Source organism: Alexandromys fortis, unplaced genomic scaffold, assembly GCF_014885135.2.
Source record: "Alexandromys fortis isolate MF-2015 unplaced genomic scaffold, M_Fortis_MF-2015_v1.1 scaffold_10, whole genome shotgun sequence".
Classification (NCBI taxonomy): Eukaryota; Metazoa; Chordata; class Mammalia; order Rodentia; family Cricetidae; genus Alexandromys; species Alexandromys fortis.
Window position 1 is genome coordinate 10,394,954 of NW_026067895.1, and position 20,566 is coordinate 10,415,519.

The 20,566-nt window shown below is 47.7% G+C and overlaps 1 protein-coding gene across 1 annotated transcript; it reads left to right on the top strand.

Moving 5' to 3' along the window:
• Nucleotides 1-3,404: 3,404 nt before the first annotated feature.
• On the top strand, nt 3,405-16,005 carry Dmrt3 (doublesex and mab-3 related transcription factor 3). Its single transcript, XM_050160894.1, has 2 exons — nt 3,405-3,876; nt 14,950-16,005. The coding sequence occupies exons 1-2, from the start codon at nt 3,405-3,407 to the stop codon at nt 15,909-15,911; spliced, it is 1,434 nt and encodes a 477-aa protein (XP_050016851.1). The 3' UTR covers nt 15,912-16,005.
• The last annotated feature ends 4,561 nt before the right edge of the window (nt 16,006-20,566 follow it).

The following is a 20,566-nucleotide window of genomic DNA, read 5'->3' on the forward strand; positions in this document are numbered from 1 at the left end:
CTAGGTTCCTTTGTAGGAAGAGGGGTGACTTTTTTCCTGCCTGTACAGGTTTTTTTTTTTAATAAGCCTCCCCCGCACCTGTCACCACCGAAGTAACCCTGTTCACGACATCGCCAACAAAATAGAAACTCCGACTTCCCCCTGCGTGAGAATACAGAACAGATGTCTCAGTGTGTCTTACATCCAGCAGAGTAAGTAACCGTCCTTTGATTGACTGTTGCTGGGTGGGAGGTGGACGACACCTATCAGGACCCCCAGATTTGGAATCAGACACCAGCACTTTCTCAACAAGAACTTCAACACTGGCCTTCCGGAGCTTCAAATATTCACGCCTCAAATCGCTGCGTGCGCGCCAGAAGGAGCAAGCGCATAGCCGGTTTTTTTCCCACCCCCTTCAGTATTAATACCTGCCATATCTTACCCAGTTAATTGTGGTTTGAAAACACTAGCGTAGCACCCAGAGGAGCCGGGAGTCGGTGTAGTCTAGTGAGGTTACTTTTGCTTGTAATCCTCCCCCTCCCTTTCCAATGTCTTTGATGATTTTCCCCATAAGTGCATAAGCTGCAGGGACTTAGTCGAAGCAGGCTGCTCCTCCTAAATGTGATTCGGACCATATGCTTTCCACATTCATTCCCGCATGGGCTTTCTTCTCTGAACTAACTGCTAACACGTTATAGTCACCTTGAAATTTCCTCTGCTATTTTCCAATTAAAAGCTTAATAGCCCTGGAAACGGAGTTCATGTGGTGAAGTTTACCATAGCCCCTTGTTCTAAAAGGCTTTCTGCTGGGATCCCATTACGTGCTCGAATAAACCCTTTCTGCAAACAGAAATGGGACTCGGGGTTGTCAGGTGTTGGGTTACAATAGACTTTGAGGCAGGGGACATTTTACCAACATAAATACAAACCTGTCCCTATAGGGAGATGTTGTCAAATACTGGGATATGGAAAACATTCCCATCAAATATGAGAAAAGGATTACCGCGCTATATCAAATGAGTATTTAGATCTCAGCCCTCGATGTGCACTGGAGTGAAACGGGGCTCAGAACCAGATAATACCAGAATGTGTGAGTGGCACTGGGGTAGGGTGGCTAGGTGACCCAGGAAGGAAAGGGGATTGCCTTGGGAATGAAAATGTCCCCCCAAACCTGGTCCAGAGCTCCTCTGCTTTTCCTTCCTCAGAGAAACTCGTTACTCTTCTATCCCCGCATCCCGTTCGCTGACCATTTAGGAGAAATTCGGCTGTGAGAAAAGTCCCTGGTCCTTGTGTTTCTGAGACACAGATTCTGAGTGAAACAGTCCAAGTTCCCAGGATCGTGTCCTTCACAGTTCATGAGAATCCACGGGACCTCCGTCTCCTGTCCCCACAGTTTACGAAATCCCTTCCAGTTGCAGTGTTAGGAACCTGTTTTCTTGGCGAAGGATGGAAGGGCGGGTGGGTTTTTTTTTTTTTTTTGGAAAGGGCAAAAGAAGGGGGTATTGGTCCCATGCGGCTTGTGGGATGGTCTCTAGAGCCAACAAATCCTCCACGCGTCTGAAACTTGGGTGGCTAATGGCATCTTGGGAAAAAAGGTAGGCAACGATGTTTAAATTCACCCGTCCAAAGTTTCCTTTTCAAAGCACTCTTACAGGCCGAGAGCTTGCTGCTTGGATTGGCGGCAGTGCAGCCCTAGAATTCACAGCAAACCCAGACGGACAGCCCTGCTCTCCTTCTGGGCCGACTGTCGGGCACTGGGTTGGGCACTGGAAAGCGACCTCCAGACGACTGTGGGCTCTGTGCAGTTCAGGGGTCAGGCACTGCAGCGGAGTCGTTCAGGTTTACTTTCATCCACACCGCGAAGAGGGAAGCTTCATGTAAGACTCAGGGGCTGCCAACTTCCAAGACTTCTATCGTCCCCTACCAACCGAGCTGTTAACCGTTCCGAGCCTACATTGTATCTTGATTTTTGTTTGGTTGTTTTCTTGGTGGGATGGGAGAAGGCAGCTTTCTCTATGCATATGCAGTGGTAGCTGAAACTGGACAAATCAATACTGCGAACAAGCAAAGAATAGTAGACAAAGTTTATGCCATCAAGACAAAAAAGGCCTTATGCGGTCATCTTATACATGAGCCTCTTCCCACTCTCAAGGATTTTTATTAGTAGGGTCCATCCCTTATCCCTAAGTAAATCACAGCGCCTGTGGGATTTGAACTGGGCAATTCCAGAGCTTGTTTGTTGATTTAGTGACCGCTTAGGGAACAAGTAGATCATACTGGGTAAGTTGGGGACCACTAACGTGTCGTGTCTTCAGCTCTCCAAAAGTTTATACCATGCTTAAAGAAAACATCCAAGGCAGAGGTCTTTCAGGGCAGAGGTTGTTTATTTTAAAGACACAAGGAGGTAGGTAGAAAAATAAAATTATCCAGTAAAACGAGTTGTTCTCCTGAAGCCTAACATATTTTTTTTAAAAAAAAATAATAAACATTCGTTTTCTTCCGCAGCAACGAAAGAAAAACTAGATTGCAAAATGAAATGAAGAAAAGAGTTCCTCAAATTTCCGAATCATCACCACCCCTTTCACTCCTGACATCTCTTTTCCGAAACTTAAAACCTAGTCCGCCCGGGGCCGACCTGCTGGGCACTCTCAATTTCCTCGCAAGCTCCGAATTGCTGAGGCCAAGTGTGGGTCTAGGGCTCAGTGCTTCCAGACCAGGCCTGGAGCACTGCGGAGAGGGTAAGGCAGAGGCCTGCCCGCTGGCTCACAAACACCCACCCCCTTCCCAACCCCCCCCCCCCGCCTGCGCCCCCATCTGCCCAGCGTGCCGGTTGTACCGCAGCGGCGCAGTCCCTCCCGCCGCGGGAAGGGGTAGTGGAGAGGTGGGGGGGGGGGCTGTAAGCGCCCCCACCAGAGAGGCCGGGCTGGTTGCAGGTGGCGAAGAAGGTGAGGTGCTGGAACCCGAGGGGTGCCCGGGAGGAGGAAAGCGTGTGTGGGGAGTGCAAGGAGGCTGGGACCCCAGGGGTGGGGGTGGCGGTGGGAAGGAGGAGGGGCGGGGTGGGGGAGGCGGCGGAAGAGGTGCTGGGTCCTGCCTGGGAGGAAGGGAACAGTAGAGGGGCTGGCTCAGACCTTAATCAGTGCTCTCACCGGCTCTTTGCCGCGGCCGGAGAGTCTCGGCGTAGGAGGACCAGCGGGAGGAGCTTGCATCTTCCAGAGCCGGGGGACAGAGACGCGGCCAGCGTGGGGACAGGAGGACCACCAACCAGCCCGGCAGCTCAGGCTGCGAGCGCCTCCGGGGCCGGGGAGACTGCCGCGGTACCTCCGGGCGCCGCCGATCTTCCGAGGCCTCCGGGAACAGGCCTCCGCGCTCCGCGGTCCAGCTCCTGTCGCCCTGCTGCCGCCGCCGGCCGGGGGGGAGCCCTGGGCATGAACGGCTACGGCTCCCCCTACCTGTACATGGGCGGCCCGGTGTCGCAGCCGCCGCGGGCGCCCCTGCAGCGCACCCCTAAGTGCGCTCGCTGCCGGAACCACGGGGTGCTGTCCTGGCTCAAGGGCCACAAGCGCTACTGTCGCTTCAAGGACTGCACCTGCGAGAAATGCATCCTGATCATCGAGCGGCAGCGGGTCATGGCGGCTCAGGTGGCGCTTCGCCGGCAGCAGGCCAACGAGAGCCTGGAGAGCCTGATTCCGGACTCGCTGCGGGCTCTGCCAGGGCCACCGCCGCCCGGGGACGCCGCGGCTGCCGCCGCCTCGCAGTCGTCGTCGCCAGCCTCCCAACCGTCCCAGCCGCCAGCGCCACCTCGTCCGGCCGCCGAGCTGGCTGCAGCCGCCGCGCTGCGCTGGACCAACGCCGCCCAGCCCCAGCCCGGAACGCTGCCTGCGCAGCTCGCCAAGCCAGGTGAGAGCGTCGGCGGGGCGGGAGTCAGCCTTGAACAAGGAAACTTCGAGTGCGCTCGGGGATCCGTGTGGAAGGCCGAGGGCAAGTGTGCGGGACGTTGACCGGGTTGGGCCTACCTCTCCAGCTGACACCCGTTCTTACTCCCCGGGAAAAGTGAGTCTGGAGAGTCTGAACCCGATGCCCGTGGAAGCCAGGAGCCCCGCAGAGAGGCCGGCCGAACAGCCTGGTCTCCTGGTGCCTTCTTTGGGTTGAAGGGAGAACTTAACGTCAGTTTTGCAAACAATTTGTAAAACGGTGTCTGGGGGAGGTACGCCTTTAAATACACCGTGATGAGGCGGGTTTTCCTCGGGGAGAGGGACTCTCATTTGGGGGTGAGTAGTCAGGGCCCAGTGCTTTGCTATTTCTAGGAGAATCTTGCCTTGGCCGGGACACGGGAGCAAAAAGGCGCCGTCTTTAAATTAAAGGAGCTCATACGTTTTTAAACTGGGCTAAGAGGACTCAAGACTTAGAATTCGGTAGAAAAAAAAAAGAGTTGCCTTTTAAGAACTATAGATAAAAGGTCCCTGAAGTCTTCAAAGTTAACTCTTTTTGTCGAACTACCTCTTTGGTCCTTTAATTTCCGCTTGAAGAAATTAAAAACAAAACGTGTCCTACAGTGGGGAAAACCTAACAAGTACTTTTTCAGGCTTGGGCGGGCTCGGCCCGCTGTGGAACAAGGGAGGGCTTTCTGGGCCCCCTTGCTTCCTTCAGTTCTCCTTCCTCTCTGAAATACTTTTATTTGAGGTGGGATGAGGTAATGAGGAGGGGGGGGGGTTTGAGCTCTGAAAGTGGGCAGATACCGATTTCCACCCAATTCTGTCATTCTGGATCCTTCCTGAGTCTGGCTGCCCGGGTTTAAGCCTCTTCTTCACTTTCTTCGGAGGGAACTCCTGGCCCCTCTCATAACCAGAATTCAGCGGATGTGAGTTCTGGGGTTTCTCCTCACTGAGGAAAGGTACAAAGGAAACAACAAGCCCATCTCTTCTGAACGGAGTGCCCAGGAATTAAGAGTGAAAGGCCCCAGAACGCTGTGCTGAACTGCTGAAGAGAAATACTCGCTCGTGTGCGGTGCGGTAGCTGGGCAGGCCAGTCTGGCCTTCTGACTCAATTAGCTCTTCAGGCCTGAAGTTCAGAAAGCAGTTTGGCGACAGCGTTTTTTGTGGATAGTTAACTACAAAGGGGCATGTAAGTATTTCTTGGAAGCACTGCCCCCTGGTCTCCCCATAGTTGTGGATTTGCCCTGGAGAAGCTAGAGGGAAGAGGGTGTTCTGATTTTCTCCTGTCCTTCAGGTGAGACTATTTAGGAGAGTTTGGTCTCAGTTCTAGGGGTGACTCCACGCTGCTACTGTATTTTAATTTTCCACCCCAGTTTCCCTGGCTCTAGGGCAGGAGTCCTCAAGAGTAGAGCAGAAGTCTTAAGTTAAAATTCGAGGTTTTTTTTTTTTTTTTTTTTTTTTTTTTTTTTTTTTTTTTTTTTTTTTTTTTTTTTTTTTTTTTTTTTTTTTTTTTTTTTTGNTTTTTTTTTTTTTTTTTTTTTTTTTTTTTTTTTTTTTTTTTTTTTTTTTTTGCAATGCCCATTATGAGCTCCTCTTGTAGTGCCGGAACCTTGAGTTCTGTGGTCTTTGTTCAAGAGGGAATTCCTTCAGCATCATGTGGTCCTCCTCAGATTCTTCTCTAAAATTTATGTAGTGTCACAAAAACCTAAAGCCAGCTGAGAAAGACTTGGGTGTGAGCAACTAGGAGGCCAAGCTGAAGCCACAGCAGGGCCCAAGCTTTAGGAGAACGGAAAAGGGCAAAGAATTTCAACTGGAGGAACCAGGCTCGGTCCTGTTTTCTCTCACTCTGCTTCCGCAGAATCCTCAGGGGTAGCCTGAGCCTCCAAACTGAGAACAAGTAATTGAGAGGGGAGGGGGGGGGGGAAGAAGAAAGATAATTTCCAGAGACTAAGCTGTAAGGGACCAAGGGTTCAGCTCCCGGCTGGTCACAGCAGATTTGAACTTTCACCAACTTTTGTTTTCTTTCATCAGTTGCATTCCTTTAAGAAAAAAAAAAAATCATCACTTGGCTTGGGGGAGGTTTATCAAACAAAATTGCTTGTGATTTTTTCACTAGGAACACAAACAAATGGGTTGGTTCTACACAGCACATAAAAAGGCGACTCTGTTGGGCGTCAACATTGAAATTAATTAAAACAACCTTGAAATGGGGCAGTCAAATTAAAACTCCTGGCGGAGACTGCCTGTTGCAGTGCTCCTGTACTTCTTTGCGATGGATTTGTGTGCGTTGTGCTATGCATCTTTAGAAGCATATTAGATCTTCCTGGATAAGTTAGTCCATTCCGTGCAGAGAGGAAGTGCGGCCCTGGGGTGGAAGGGCTACCGTCAGTGCTCAGTTCTAGTCTCTAGCAGTCAGCTAGCAAACCGCTCAGCTCTGCTCCTTCCTTAACTGGATTTTGATAACCTGCTTGGACTAGTTTTTGCTGGGCAGAGGGCCTCCCTTACGTAGCTAGGAAATGGGTTGTTCTTGAAAACAAGCGCAGGTGCACGGAGTCTGGAGTCCGTCCCTTCTCTGAATCCGTGAGAAAAACACAGGCCTTAAGAGGGTTGTTGGCTAGGCATCATGCGAGAATCCCCACACAGTTCAGGGAGAGACTTGTGAATACCAAAACTGGGTTTTCTAACTGGACGAAATCTTTGAGTAATCGTTCCTTCAGTCCTCTGAGTTTGAGCGCCACTTTCAATGTGAGTTTAAGATTCTTCTGACTGCTCTAGCTATGGATTGAAATATTTTTTTTAAATTGCAGTCTTTTTCTGCCTAGGTTACCTTCTCTGACTGACCTGTAATTAGTTAGATTTTGATTGTACCCTAGTTTCTAACTTAGCTTTCTCTATAAATATTATATGGAATTCACCTTCTCTGCTCCCTTTCTGTCACCTCTGTCCCTTGCCCCCTGACAACGTGGCAGGAAGCCTAGCCTCTCACAACTTCTGATTCAGCAGACTCATCCCATCAAGCCTGCTTTTCCGGACCCCAGGGCTCTGGGCTATGGAGATAGGGAATTTAAGGGTCTTGGCCAAGGTGAGACTCTGCAATCACAGGTCCCTTGTAGCTGGCTTCCTCATCACGGACTTTTATTCTAGAGGAGGATCCTGGGTGACCATAGGAAAGATCTGTGGCTGGAGAATCCTTCTTGGTCTCTCTCTCTCTCTCTCTCTCTCTCTCTCTCTCTCACACACACACACACACATTCTATATGATATGATGATATTACATACATCTTCACATACACATTCTATATTACATGATGATATTACATACATATTATATAATCAGTTATTTTAAATGCTCTTACAGGAAATTTTTTGTTGGGGGTTGAAGGAGGAGGGTTGAATAGGAAAATGAGGTGTCCTTTATTATGAAAAAAGCAAACATGGCAGCTAGAGGGAGTCGATTTGGGGAAATTGACTTTAATTTTGCCTCTTATGGCACAGCACCTTCATGATTGCTCTGGGCTTCCAGCTCCAGTGCGATTTGAACTGCTCAGTCTGTTTCCTTAGGTTTTTTTTTTTTTTTTAATTTCACCAGAGAAATAGTTGACCATGTGTGTTAATGGCAAACTCATGAAAACCAGATAAAGAAATCTTGTCTGACTGTGCACCCAGAGCAAGGAAGAAGTTAATTAAAAGTCACCCGGGACAGATACGTATGGGTCTCAAAGCTTCTCTGACTTTAAGATGGCTTGATTTAAAGCAAGGGGCCTTAAGAAAAGCTAGATAAAAAGAAATAAGGGGACACCATTACTGGCACTTGAACCTTTTCTTTAGAGCTCACTTTAGGGTAGAGAATTTAATCCTCACCTTGCTAGGATGGGCTAGTTGTAGTGAGGTGGGGGCAAAGACTGACCAATGACAGGAGGCTGGCCTCTCTGGTGGTCCTGTCCCTGCATGAGGTGGCAGGGATCTCAGGAGTGGCTTATAATGGCCGCCTGGGCCTGTGGCTTCCCTGTAGCAGCACTGCAGATTGTCTGCTTACTCCCTCCACAGCTCCTTCCTCACCTGAAGACTCAAGCTTAGGGGAACTTTTCCTTCTCAGTCCCCTGGGCCTCAGCTCCCTCCCTCCCTGCTTCTTCCTGGGTTGGCGACCCTCAGGGGCATTGAAATGTTAGTGACTTGTCTGCTGGAGCCTAGGGCACAGTTGAAGGAAAAATGAGAGCATTCCTATAGGAACCAGAGTCTACGCCAGTCAGGTCAGGGCCCCCCCAGCCTGCTCCTGACGTTGTAAATCTGGAGGATGGCAGTACTCCCTACTTATACCCAACTTTTCCTTTCCCTGATGGATGAACGCCAGGGTTTAAAAGATTACAGTAATCACAGGAGGACAGTGTAAATCGAATCTGATAGCAATAACTTTTGGAGAAGGTCAGGCTCAAGTGAAATGTTACCAAGCAACAGGCATTTTGTTTGCAAAATACAATCAAAGAGCATCGATGAGAAATTCTTTTCTGCAGCGAGTCAGCACTTTCTGTTAACAGCCTTACAGAAGGAAGGGGGGGGGTAAATCTTCATAAATCAAAGGCCCTGCAGGACTTGGAACCTTTGCTGGTGGATCTGTTGCATTTCTTCCTGACAGGGAGGAAGAGTGCCCAGTGAGGACCATGTGCCTGCTTGCCTGCCTCCTTCCTTCCTTCCTTCCTTTCACCTTTTAACCTGTTGCAACCCCTTCTAGCCCTTAGCCACCCAGGTCTCTGTGTAGCTTTGATGATATGGTAGGCCCGTGGCTGTCACAGGACCACCCCTTTATCATACCCATGTTCTGCCCCACAGCCCCTTAGCTGTCTTCTGGCCCAAACAACACACTCTACTTTTCTGAGAAAGCGGATTAAAGTAGAGAGGTAGGTAACAGTTTCTATTTTGTTTTTTGGTTAAGCCAATTTTAAAAAGTGCAGTTGCCCTCCAAATAATGGTGCAGTAAGAACAACTGAGAACATTAACTCTAGCTTACAGTTCCTAGTCAGGCTTGAATTTCAAGCTGACATCAGTGTTCTTCCGTTTTCCAGCAATTGTTGCTGTCTTTCACTCAGGGTCTTCATGTGTGAATACTTAAAATATTTCCTCCGATGTGAAGATGCCACAGCCTGGCCTGCTCCTGGCCTCTGCACAGCTTGCTGTGTTGTATTATAAAATCCCACCAACTCAGCAGATGCTTTGGGGTTTTGTAAAAGATTAGTTACCTGGAAGCCCCAGTGGCCAAGGCAATGCTGTGGTCACCTGTATATAATCTTCCCCAGCCCAGTACCTAGCTAGGGGTCTAAGGGATTTGCGGGGATTTGTTAAGTCGGTGGATAAGCAGGTAGTCAGTTGTACTTTGTAAATAGCAGCTGGGCAGGAAGGTTTATAGATTTCTCCTCTGCTTTCTGAAAGCTTCTGACTTCTAAGAAAGAGATCGGACTGGAAGTTTGTAAGGCACATCGAGTCTACAACTGCAAACTGTACTTCCTCCAGCCCACCAGCCCTTACAAAGCAACATGTCCTCCCCAAATCTTCATGTTCCAGGATCTCAGACTTAGGGTACTCATGTCTTAGGCCCTTGAGTGCTAGGATTGCAAGGGTGTACTACCAGGCCAGGCTAGGGAACCCTTTCTTATACAGTGTTAAACCAGTGTTGACTTTTTTTTTACAAGGCAAAGCATGAGTGTTTTCATGTACAGGCAGGCACACACACAAAAATTTTAGAACAAGATTATTATTAGTTTAATAATAATAGATTAGTTCAAATTTCTGCTTATCCAGTTTTTAATGATTCTTCACTCCTAGTGTGAGATTAACAGGAAGTATAAAATGCTGCTTGGTTAAATGTTTGGTCCAGGAAGCCCCTGCATGGCTCCTCCTGCTTTTGCAATGTAGACTGGCGTCCTTTGGAAGTGACCCACGTGGACCTACCTAGAGGTCTATGTCCCCAAAATCACAGGAGCAGATGAGATCCGACAATCTACATTTTACATGCGTGGCACCCTTGCGGGGAGGGCGAGCCCTGTGACTTCTGAGTTATGAGAATTCTGCCATCGCGTTTGTCTCCTTCTAGGTGGTAGGTGGGGATTGAGGCCTCATGTACTGATTGGCTAGAATGTATAAAACCAGTGACAGCAAAGTCAGAACAATTTTCCGTGTTTATGTGTTTGAGCATAATGTTTGTTTCACACATATGGCCGGCTTTTTTTTTTAACTATCTGAATACATTTTATTTTAAAGTTGTGGCTTTTTATGAAGGAATTCAAAGAACGTTAGATTGTTCAAAGTGTAAGCTTTAGACCAGAAGAGACTTTCATGTGTTCATTTTTTTCTCCTTAAATTTCATAACAAAACATAGTTGTCATCATACGGCATGCATGTTGTCACACGGAACACGTGTCACCATGCGTATGGCACACGTGTCATCATACAGCACATGTGGCATCGCATGACACACGCGTCATCATATGACACATGTATCGTCACGCGGCACATGTGTCATCATACGACATACGTGTCACCATATGACACACGTATCGTCACGCGGCACACGTGTCATCATACGGCACATATGTCATATGACACACATGCTTAGAAGGCGGAGTCGTTGTTTTCCAAAGAAAATGTGTTCTCCTAAACTGAAGCTCTTATAAACCGGATGAAGAGTTTGTTTCTGAGTGGGATGTATTTCTGCTTCATGGGCTATGAAATGAAAGTTTGGATATTTGGTAATATTCATTTTTTAGACGTTATTTAAAAAGCATGCCCTCACTTGTAGGGACTGACCTGTCATGACAGGAAAATCATGTTACGATTTCATCTACTCTTTGCGGTCTTTTGCCTTCTTGTACGGTGTACAGAGTTAAAACTGTCAGCTGAAATATGCCTCCTCTCCTTGTGTTCTGATTAGAGTCTCAGCTTCCGTACAGCGGAAGGCAGAGCGGTGTGGGAATATTTCCTGTTTCATTTTTTCGGCTGAAGCCCCATGTTTCTGTATCTAGAAAGGCCTTTGTGCTTTAGACCAACTCGAATGATTTCTACAGTTCATTTAGGGAAGAGCCTGGGACTGTAAAGAAACACCTATTATTAAATTATTCTTTATCGCTGAGCTTAAATTTCACCCTCTGTAATTATTTGTGAGGGTCTGTGTTTATAGGAGTTTACAGTGCCTTTAGTTTAGGTGCAATAGTAGACATCACAGTGTCCCTAAATTACAGGGACTGTCTAGCCTGCTTTTCCAAAATTAATTTTGGGCGAGGAGTTTGTCTTGGGGTCTTGAGGTTCGTCATTCTTAGCACGGTCTGTTTTTGTTTCTTTGTTTTTGGTTTGATTGTTTTTTTTTTTTTTTGTTTTTGTTTTTGTTTTTTCGAGACAGGATTTCTCTGTGTAGCCTTGGTTGTCCTGGTCGCTCCATAGACCTGACTGGTCTTGAATTCAGAGATCCACCCGCCTTGGCCTTGGCTCTGTTTTGAAACCCAGCGCCCTTGGGTGCTGCTGGACATCCGGCTTATACTTACCTCTCGAGACTTCGTGTTCCCCCTGGTGTATGATCCTGCTTCTCTCTTTCACAGTGCTGAGCTCAGTTGATTAGAAAACCCTTAATTCATGCATTGATTCCTAGGCTTCCTACCAGCTTTCCCCAGTTAGCCGTAGTTTGCACACTGAGATTGGGAGGCTGATGAGCCCAGAAATCTCCCAAGAGTGTGGATGACTCAGCACAGGCCTCCTCTGCTCCCCAAGAAATGCCCCACAGTGTACAGCCCACTGGCATGTCTAGGTGGCAGGGGCAAAGGACAACACAAAGAGCGAGGATGGCTTTGTCACCACGTGTCATTGGGAGCCTCCCAGTGACTGAAAAAGCTGGCAGCCATGTAAGATTGCATGAGGTGTGTTCTGCGGAACTTGGAGAACAGTATGAGGGTAGAACTGTGTCCTGTCCATGTTAGAATCCTGCCCTTACAGTCCCTAGTTGATTGGGACACTGTATCCGCTGCCACCTTGAGAAACATGGATTTTTTTTTTTTTTTTTTAATGATGTAGGTATTTTTGAGTAGTCAGGGCATTGATCCTAATTCTCTCTCACTAACCTTCTGGTCTTGCAGTTACCTGAAGCCTGATGTGAGCTGGGGAAGAGGGGGCCGAGCTGATGAAACGGTTTTTCCTCAGACACTTCAGTGTTTGGATATTAATTCAGGGCAGGTGAAATTCACCTTTTAAAACATGAAGCTTTCCACATTTCTGTTAGGGACCACAATGTTGTGGGCTCTCCAGGTGGGTAGATGGCTCCCCAAAGTGTGTGCTCTTCACTCCCATTTCTCTGCAAAAACAAAGCAAACAGTGAGCAGAGACGAGCTTCACCATCAACAAATTGCTGTGATATTCTGTCATGGTTTTCCTGTTTGATGGTAAAGTAGACGTAACAAATTTTATCATTTACCATTTTGGGGTGTCACAACTTGGTGACATTAAAGGTGTTTATGATGCTTTAAAACAGTCCCCATTGTCCATGCAGAGCCTTTCTTACCCTCGACTGAAACTCCGTATTCATTACACAGTAACCCAGTCTCCATTCCTCTGGAGCTACCTCTATTGTCTTTTCATCCATCCTAAGGATCTCGTAGAAGTGAAATCATGCCATCTCTTTTGTGGCCAGCTTATTTATTTAGACTACAGTTAAGGTCCGTGTAGCAGATATCAGAATTTCATTCCTTTATGAGGCAGGATAATATTCCATTTTATTTATCCCCCCATCTACTGGTGAACATGTGGGTTGCTCCAATCTTAGGCGTTGGAGTTCTGTATTTGATGCTTCCCACACTATGCCTGGCCCTGTTTGCTCTCTGTCCAGCACGTGTATCTCCTTTCCCCAAGTTAGTAAGTTCTCTGAACTTAGGCTTCTTGCTATTTTCCATGTTTTTTTTTTTATTCTGTGTCCTTGTTTTGGCCTATTGCAGGTCAATAAATACTTAAGGCTAATAATAGATAATAAAATCTCAATTTAGATGTGTAGAGATGTATGGCACTTTAAACATCATGTCTGTATTGCCTGCGGGAAAGTATTGAACTTATTTTTCGAAGTGCCATTGACCAGGGGTCAAAATCTAACTGGGTGCCCATTTCAGAGTGAACACATTGTCACCGTCCACTCCTTCTCCATGTTTAGGGACAGAGTGATAGCTGAGTTATGCATGGGGTCACAAGTCAGGGGACTACCTGGATGTAGGCTGCTTAGGATATAAATCTCCATGACCTTTTTGTTTGGTTTTTGTCTTGTGTTTCAAGGACATGGAACTCAAGTAGCTCAACAACTGGGAGATAGAAGCTGGGCCTGTTGTCTTAGGAAGCAGAAGGAGAGGAGATGTTAAAGTTCTCTGTAAAACTAGGTCTCTGGTGAATCCTAGAGTCGTCGTTGAAAGCAAAAGGGAGATTCCTTGTGTCCACTACAAATCAGCCTCACAATGGAAGCCCAACAGTTTTTAATTGAGAAAAAGCCAGCAGTGTTGTGAAAGTGAATTGGGGAAACTACAAATTTGTATTAGATGTGGTTGGATGTTATGTGATTTGTTATAATTTGAGAATGCTTAAAAACACACATTTGGCAATGGGTTTTCATTGGCTTTTCATGTACTTAAGATACCTGTAGTGTTAGAAAAATGTCTATCAATGGGCCTTTGTGTTAAGCTCTTAAAGTAAACAACAACAGGTAGGAGGGATGCCTTCTAGAAGCTTCTTTGATGAAATTTCACCTCTGGCTATCTGCACACAATCAGGTTTGTCCACAGAGAGGCCTACAATGAGGCTATTCAGGCCTGAAGAGAAAACACAGATCCACATAGCTTACAACCTGACTACTGCCTCCCTGGGAGTGGTTTTCTGCTCTTTGTTTTTCAGACCAGTTACTCTGGATTGAGCAGCCACAGCTAGCACATTATTTTTTTTTTAAAGGATAAAAATCTATTTGTAGTTCGCTAATAAGAAAAATCTATGTTCCTTTATTTACAGTTCTGTTAGAATTTACTATGAAACCCAAAGTACTCTCGCCTCTCCCTTTTGCTTCTTTAGTGTGGCAAAGCTGCTTTCCTGGACACTGTCTTCTTCGGTTAAAACATCGAAATTGGCAGCTGGTCTGTTTCATAGCTAGTCTCGGCTCTGTGAAGGCTGTTCTTTGTCATCTTTCCCCCTTCAAGTAGAATTTGGAATGTTGGACGTAGGTTCTTTCCACAGACTTCATTGACACACCGGTTCACACAAAGGCGGCCATCCACCTCTTGCCACACATGGTGGGTGGACAGGGATCTCTCTGCAGCTCTCAAACCTTCCAGCCATTTCTCTTCTCTGTGATCCAGAATTCGGACTTTGTTTGACCTTTAGTACCAGGCCCAGGCAGATGCGTTTGCCTGGCTCTTCCGTGACTTTTTACAAGGTTGTTTTACAAGGGTTGTATTTATCGCTTGCTTAGAAAACTATACCAACTAGTTATTGTACATGGTAACCTGGTTAAAAGGGGGGGAGGAATCCTGTCAGAATTTATATTATATTATTATAATATACTAATATATAATATACTATCCAGTCCTATTTATATTATATATAAATATATATTATAACATAAAACCAGCCCCATGGGGAGCAGGTGTGATTATTAAGTGCCCTATTGGGTGGTGTATACCAGGTGGTGATGGCCAGAGCCCCTTCAGTGGCCTTCTCATGTGCTCTGGCCTGGTTCTGAGCCTCTAATTGGGTAGCTAATGCTGTATACTCCAAGCTTTTGGAGGTTACTGGCTTATGTGGCCCTTCTGTGTTTAAGACAAGCCTCCTCTCCTACCGCATTCCAAGAAAACCCTGAGCCATCCTCTTTTGCCGACCCCCACTTGCCCACCCCCATTTGCCAATGTTTTTTTTGCCTTCTTTAAAGACTGGAAGCCTGTTATGACCCATCGAGACTTCCTCATCCCAGAAGTCTGAGTAACTTTCGCTGCCCAGCACAGCAGGAAGGGATTAACCCAGCTGTTCTCTTGTCTTCCAGATCTGATTGAAGAGCGACTTGGGGACAGCAGTTCAGCAGACAACGCCGCAGAGACCTTCAGTGACAAAGACACCGACCAGAGGAGCTCCCCAGATGTGGTCAAAGGCAAGAACTGCTTCACTCCAGAGAGCCCCGAGATTGTGTCCGTGGATGAAGGGGGATACGCGGTGCAGAAAAACGGGGGCAACCCGGTGAGCTGCCCTGACAGCCCCAAGTACCACGCGGAGCAGAGCCACCTTCTGATCGAGGGCCCATCGGGGACCGTCTCTCTGCCCTTCAGCTTGAAAGCCAACCGGCCACCCCTGGAAGTGTTGAAGAAAATCTTCCCCACCCAGAAGCCCACTGTGCTGGAGCTCATCCTGAAAGGCTGCGGGGGCGACCTGGTCGGTGCGGTGGAGGTCCTGCTGTCCAGTCGGTCCTCGGCTGCCGGGGCGGAGCGGACGGCCGAAGAGAGCCTCGTGCTGCCCTCCAGCGGCCACATCTTTGAACACACGCTAGGCTCCTACCCCATCTCTTCCTCCAAGTGGTCGGTGGGCTCCGCTTTCCGAGTCCCCGACACCTTGCGCTTTTCGGCGGACTCCAGCAACGTGGTCCCCAACCCCTTGGCCGTGCCCCTGCAGCATCCTTTTCCCCAGCCACCCCGGTACCCACTGATGCTGAGGAATACTTTGGCCAGAAACCAGTCGAGCCCCTTTTTGCCCAACGATGTCACCCTGTGGAACACCATGACGCTGCAGCAGCAGTACCAGCTGAGGTCCCAGTATGTCAGCCCCTTCCCTAGTAACTCCACCAGCGTCTTCCGGAGCTCGCCCGTGCTCTCCTCCCGCACCACGGAGGACCCTCGGATCTCCATCCCCGACGATGGGTGTCCAATCGTGACAAAGCAGCCCATCTACACAGAGGATGACTATGACGAGAGGTCCGATTCCTCGGACTCCAGAATACTCAACACATCGTCCTAAAGCGGGTGGTGACCAGGTGACATTTTGAGTGTGCTGGAACCCTGCCCCTCCCCCCAGGAGAGTCCACTGATACTGTATACTCTTTCCTCCTGTTCGACGAAGTGACCGTGCTTGATAGTCTATACATTAGCAATAAAAACATAACTTATGTAATTTCCTGCACTTCACTGGAAAATGCCAAATAGGTTTGCTCTGTGGATTTAGCGCCGAGTGTTATAAATGAGGCTAAAGCCAAGGACTGCCTGGGGAGGCTGGGCCCGAGGGAGATTTAGCTGGAGCGTCAGCTTTACTCCTAAATTCAACCTGGAATGTTAAGCGGAATAGTGTACTTGAATGCAATTTTGTAAAAGAGGAGTCCTCAGGATACCGGGAACCTCAGCCCGACTATGAACAGGGACATATTACTCCCATTCCTAAGAGAGACTGTACCTCAGAACAGAGCGGACTACGCAGACGCTTATTTAAGCTTGGACAGTTTTCAGAGACAAACTCCATTAAGAATTATTCCTTTCCCATGGCTGAATGGAAACATGTGTCGTGTCCATATAAACCAACCCCAGCTGTGAACTGCATGGAATGTCCTGGTGAAATGAGCGCAAGCTTAAGCTTTTGTCAGGTTAATGTAGCATGCTAAGGACTCTAGAAAAATAAACTAAGGAGATGGTCTTGGTTGATGTCTTTTCTACGTGTGGAAGGAAGAGCCCCAAACACAGAAGCTTGGGTAAAAGGTCTCTCCTGATGCATGGGTCTGAAACTAAGACACCATTCCAGTTCCTAGCAGGCCAAACCAAACCACACCACAGCAACAAGGCACAGTAAAGATGAAAAACTACAAATGGTGTTCAACAGAGTGAGAAAAAGAAGCCATTTGTTTCTAGTAGAGATCACACACACACACACACACACACACACACACACACACACACACACACAAAACCCCGGGGATGTGAAGTTCATGACTATTGTTGTTCCTTGAAGTCCACATAGGTGTGAGTTTCCCCATATCATTCAGCCAATTCTGGTATAAGGCAAAGCATTTAGGGCTCCCCCCCTCCCCTTTGGAAAAGCGTTTTTGGGCTTGCTGTGTGCGGCAAACTTCTCAGTTAACTCCTTAAGAGAAATTTCAAGCGGTATGTGAGCCCCCTCCCCCAGGTCCACCCTGACTTACTGTTCTCATTCTTTGAAATAACCGAGAAGGGGGATTACTGCTTAGGTCAGGCAATAATGTCATGAGCCTTGGAAGGGAAGGTACATTTGGAAGGGAAAGTAAATAAGTCAAAACACAAAAGTTTCTACACCAGGAGGATGCAGGGAGTACCCCAGACAAGTGTAAGCTTGGAGGTGCTCTTGAGTGATAGGAGAAGGGTAATCTTTCACTCTGAGATGCTTCCACGCCCACACAGCTCCGGCAAACGGGTCTTATTCAAAAGAATCTTCTCATTTCTGTTTCCACAAGGTGCCCCTGGAATGAGTAATCTTCATGTTGATTGGTCTGCTATGGAATTCGTGGACATGGTTCCATACCAGGGTGTTTGAAAGTAAATGTCATTTTGTCGTTGAGGCTCTGTGTCAGCATTTGGTGACTGTCACAGGGAGAGAACAATTTGCCCTTTGAAATGTAAGGCTGTGGTGTGGTACTGATGTCTAGTATCTGCGTCTGTCCAGGGAAAATTTGCATTCCCATGGTTTGCCCACACTTAACAACCATTGGCAACCTCCTGTGTCAACCAAACCATCATCAAGGCTGCCTCTAGATGTCACTTCTCCAGGTCGAATGGTCCCAGGTGGAACACGAATTGGCTAGTGTGCACCCTCACAGCTGTATCATCAATGTCTTAGATGTCTTTTATGATGGACAGCAAACCAGAGCAATCTTAAAGCCATGCAACCGTCCACTTGTGATCTGGCGAGGGTATGCTATTTATTTATTTATTTATTTATTTATTTATTTATTTATTTATTATTTATTTTCCCCCTCAGCGTTATCTTTTGAAGAAAGAAGTATTTTGGTGGGATAAGAGTGGACAGGGCGCCCAAAGTGAAGAATGAGTTGCTGGCTCCTATACCCTGTTCCTTCTGCATTCCTAGTAGCTGAGCCCCTCTAGAGTGGCAGGATCTCTTAGACACTGACTTGGCTTTCTCGGTCCGCCTTGCTGGAGCACGTACAGCTCACGGAAGCAGAACAGCACTGCCCACAGCACTCAGTTTCCCTTTTCCATAGAGGGGAACAAATGGATGCTGTGGTCAGGGGGACATCACCCCACCTTCAGATACATTCCAACTGTCACACAGCTTCTGGGTGCTTGGCTGTGGACTTCAGATACTCACCACCCATTTCACCCGGAAGCCTGGTTAGAAAGGTAAGGGGCACCTCATTGTGTAAGCACCTGAGCGCTTGCCCTAAGTCTAGTACACACAACTTTGAGGTCTAGGTCAGTTACTAGGTGAGTACACATTTGGAGTCAGAAATGCCTGATTCTGGAAACTTCACATTGCTAAAGGATAAGACAATAAATAGCATACATGTGTGTGGTCCCCTTTCTTCCCAGGGGGACAGCTGGTTCTACTGGGGCAGTGGAACCTTCCAGCTATTCCATAATTCCCAGTTTACTGGTGACATCTGAGAGTGAATTTTGTCCTGCTGCTTTTGGCTTTGAAACAGTAGCAGTAGTCTTCACAGTGGGGGCGAAAGTAGATTCATAGATGAACCAAGAGACACGGCATGTAGGTGCTCCTAAGTTACGGTAGATGGTCAGCTAGGTACCGGGGATGGGGAAGGCATGGGTGACCGAACCATTGGCGGAAGTTGCTAGTTAACTAAAAGCCTGCAGTCGGAAAGAGAGTGCAGCAGCCAGATATTCTAGGATCTGCTTCTCAGCGACGCCCCTGTCAAGGTCCTCTTGCTTGCCCTGTGTATCCTCTGGACAAAGGCAGCGAGAGGGGGGCATCTTGGGAACATTTGTCGGGTGCCCATGAAACAGGCTCTGGCTGCCTTTGAACCAATGCATTTGAAAAATGAACTTGATTTCACTGCATACTGTCTCAGTGATTCATTCTCTCTGTGCGCATTTACTCAGCAGGAGGAAGGCGGGGAGAAGATGGATGCTAAATTTATATGTTAATTTTAATATTGAAGCTATCCTATATTTGAAGAATAAGATCAATGCTTCAATTTCATTTCTTATGTGATACTGAGAGTTGTCATCGCTGGGGGAAAAGAATCACTTCCGAATGCATCCTCCCCAAATTCCAATCTTCCAGGGCAGAGCAGCCTCGGAAGAGGCAATCTTGCCTTTTGCTGATGCTCTACTGCAGGGCACCCTTCAGGGTTCCCACAGTATCACTTACTATCTCGGTGTCAAGGGGAAATAGCAAGGCTAGTGGCCTGTCCTTAAATTACAGCGGCGCTTCTTTACTAATTGGATTGTGAGAGTTGACTGGGGTTGCTGGGCTATGTCATGAGTTTCATATAACCCACAGGCAAAGCCGCTGGACTTACCCGAAAGTAAACTCGGCAGTTGTTAAGAAAATGTATCCCTTCTGAAGACCAGAGTCACTGCCTCGTGGTTTTAGACCATGACCTCAGACTCACACTGGGATTTAGGTGTAAGATTCCAGAGGTCTGTGCCGAGTTGGTTGGGGGGGGAAGGGGCGATCTCTGCCTCCCAGCCAGTGTGGCAGAACCAGATGTGGACCGGCTGCTAGAAGGAGCGTCAGGGAGTTGGGCTGGCAGTTCTGCTCAGCTTGAAGGCTACTGGGGAAATGCCAGGGGTCGCTGTCCTCCTCATAGGCTGCTGGCTGGAGGCCACTGGCCTTCTTTTGGCGTCTGCCTTAGGAAGTGTTGGTCACCACAGACTGCCGGGAGATCTTCATTCTGTGGATTGCACCAGGACCAGCCAAGGGGTCAAGTGGGGCCCTGAATTAGTGCCCTTTTCAAGTTTTCCAGAGAAGAAAATGTTCTGTTTTGGGAGGGATCCTTCCCTATCCTGTTCTCGTCTCCTCCTCTTTTCTTAACTTTCCCTCTCTTCCCCCAACCATTCCCCTACTCTTTCTTTCTTCCTTTTTTTTTGAAGATTTTTTTTAAAATTATATATTCAGTATTCTCCCTGCATGTACGCTTACGTGCCAGAAGAGGGCACCAGATCTCATTACAGGTGGTTGTGAGCCATCATGTGGTTGCTGGGAATTCAGGACCTCTGGAAGAACAGTCAGTACTCTTAACCTCGGAATCATTTCTCCAGCCTTTCTCTTCGTTTTTGTTTGAGATAGAGTCTTGATAATTATTGGGGACTGTGTACCCCCAGACCCTGAATTTCCTGTGACCTCCTGCCTGCCGGAGTAAACAACTTGTTTTCCTGTGCTTGTAGCTGCTCTGAGCAAACAACTTGTTTTGCAGCTGCTCTGAGCACGAGACCCTCAGGAGTTCCTGATGGCAGGTGAGTGGTTTCTGGTGGGCTTGCAGCTGAGAGTTAGGGCGTGGCCATTAGTCAAGGAGACCCTATGTAAGCTGCCCTGAAACACAATAAAGAGGGCATTCTTGGCGTTACCTCTCTATCTCTCTGTTTCTCTCTGTTTCTCTCTGTTTCTCTCTGTTTCTCTCTCTCTCTCTCTCTCTCTCTCTCTCTCTCTCTCTCTCTCTCTCTCTCTCTCTCTCT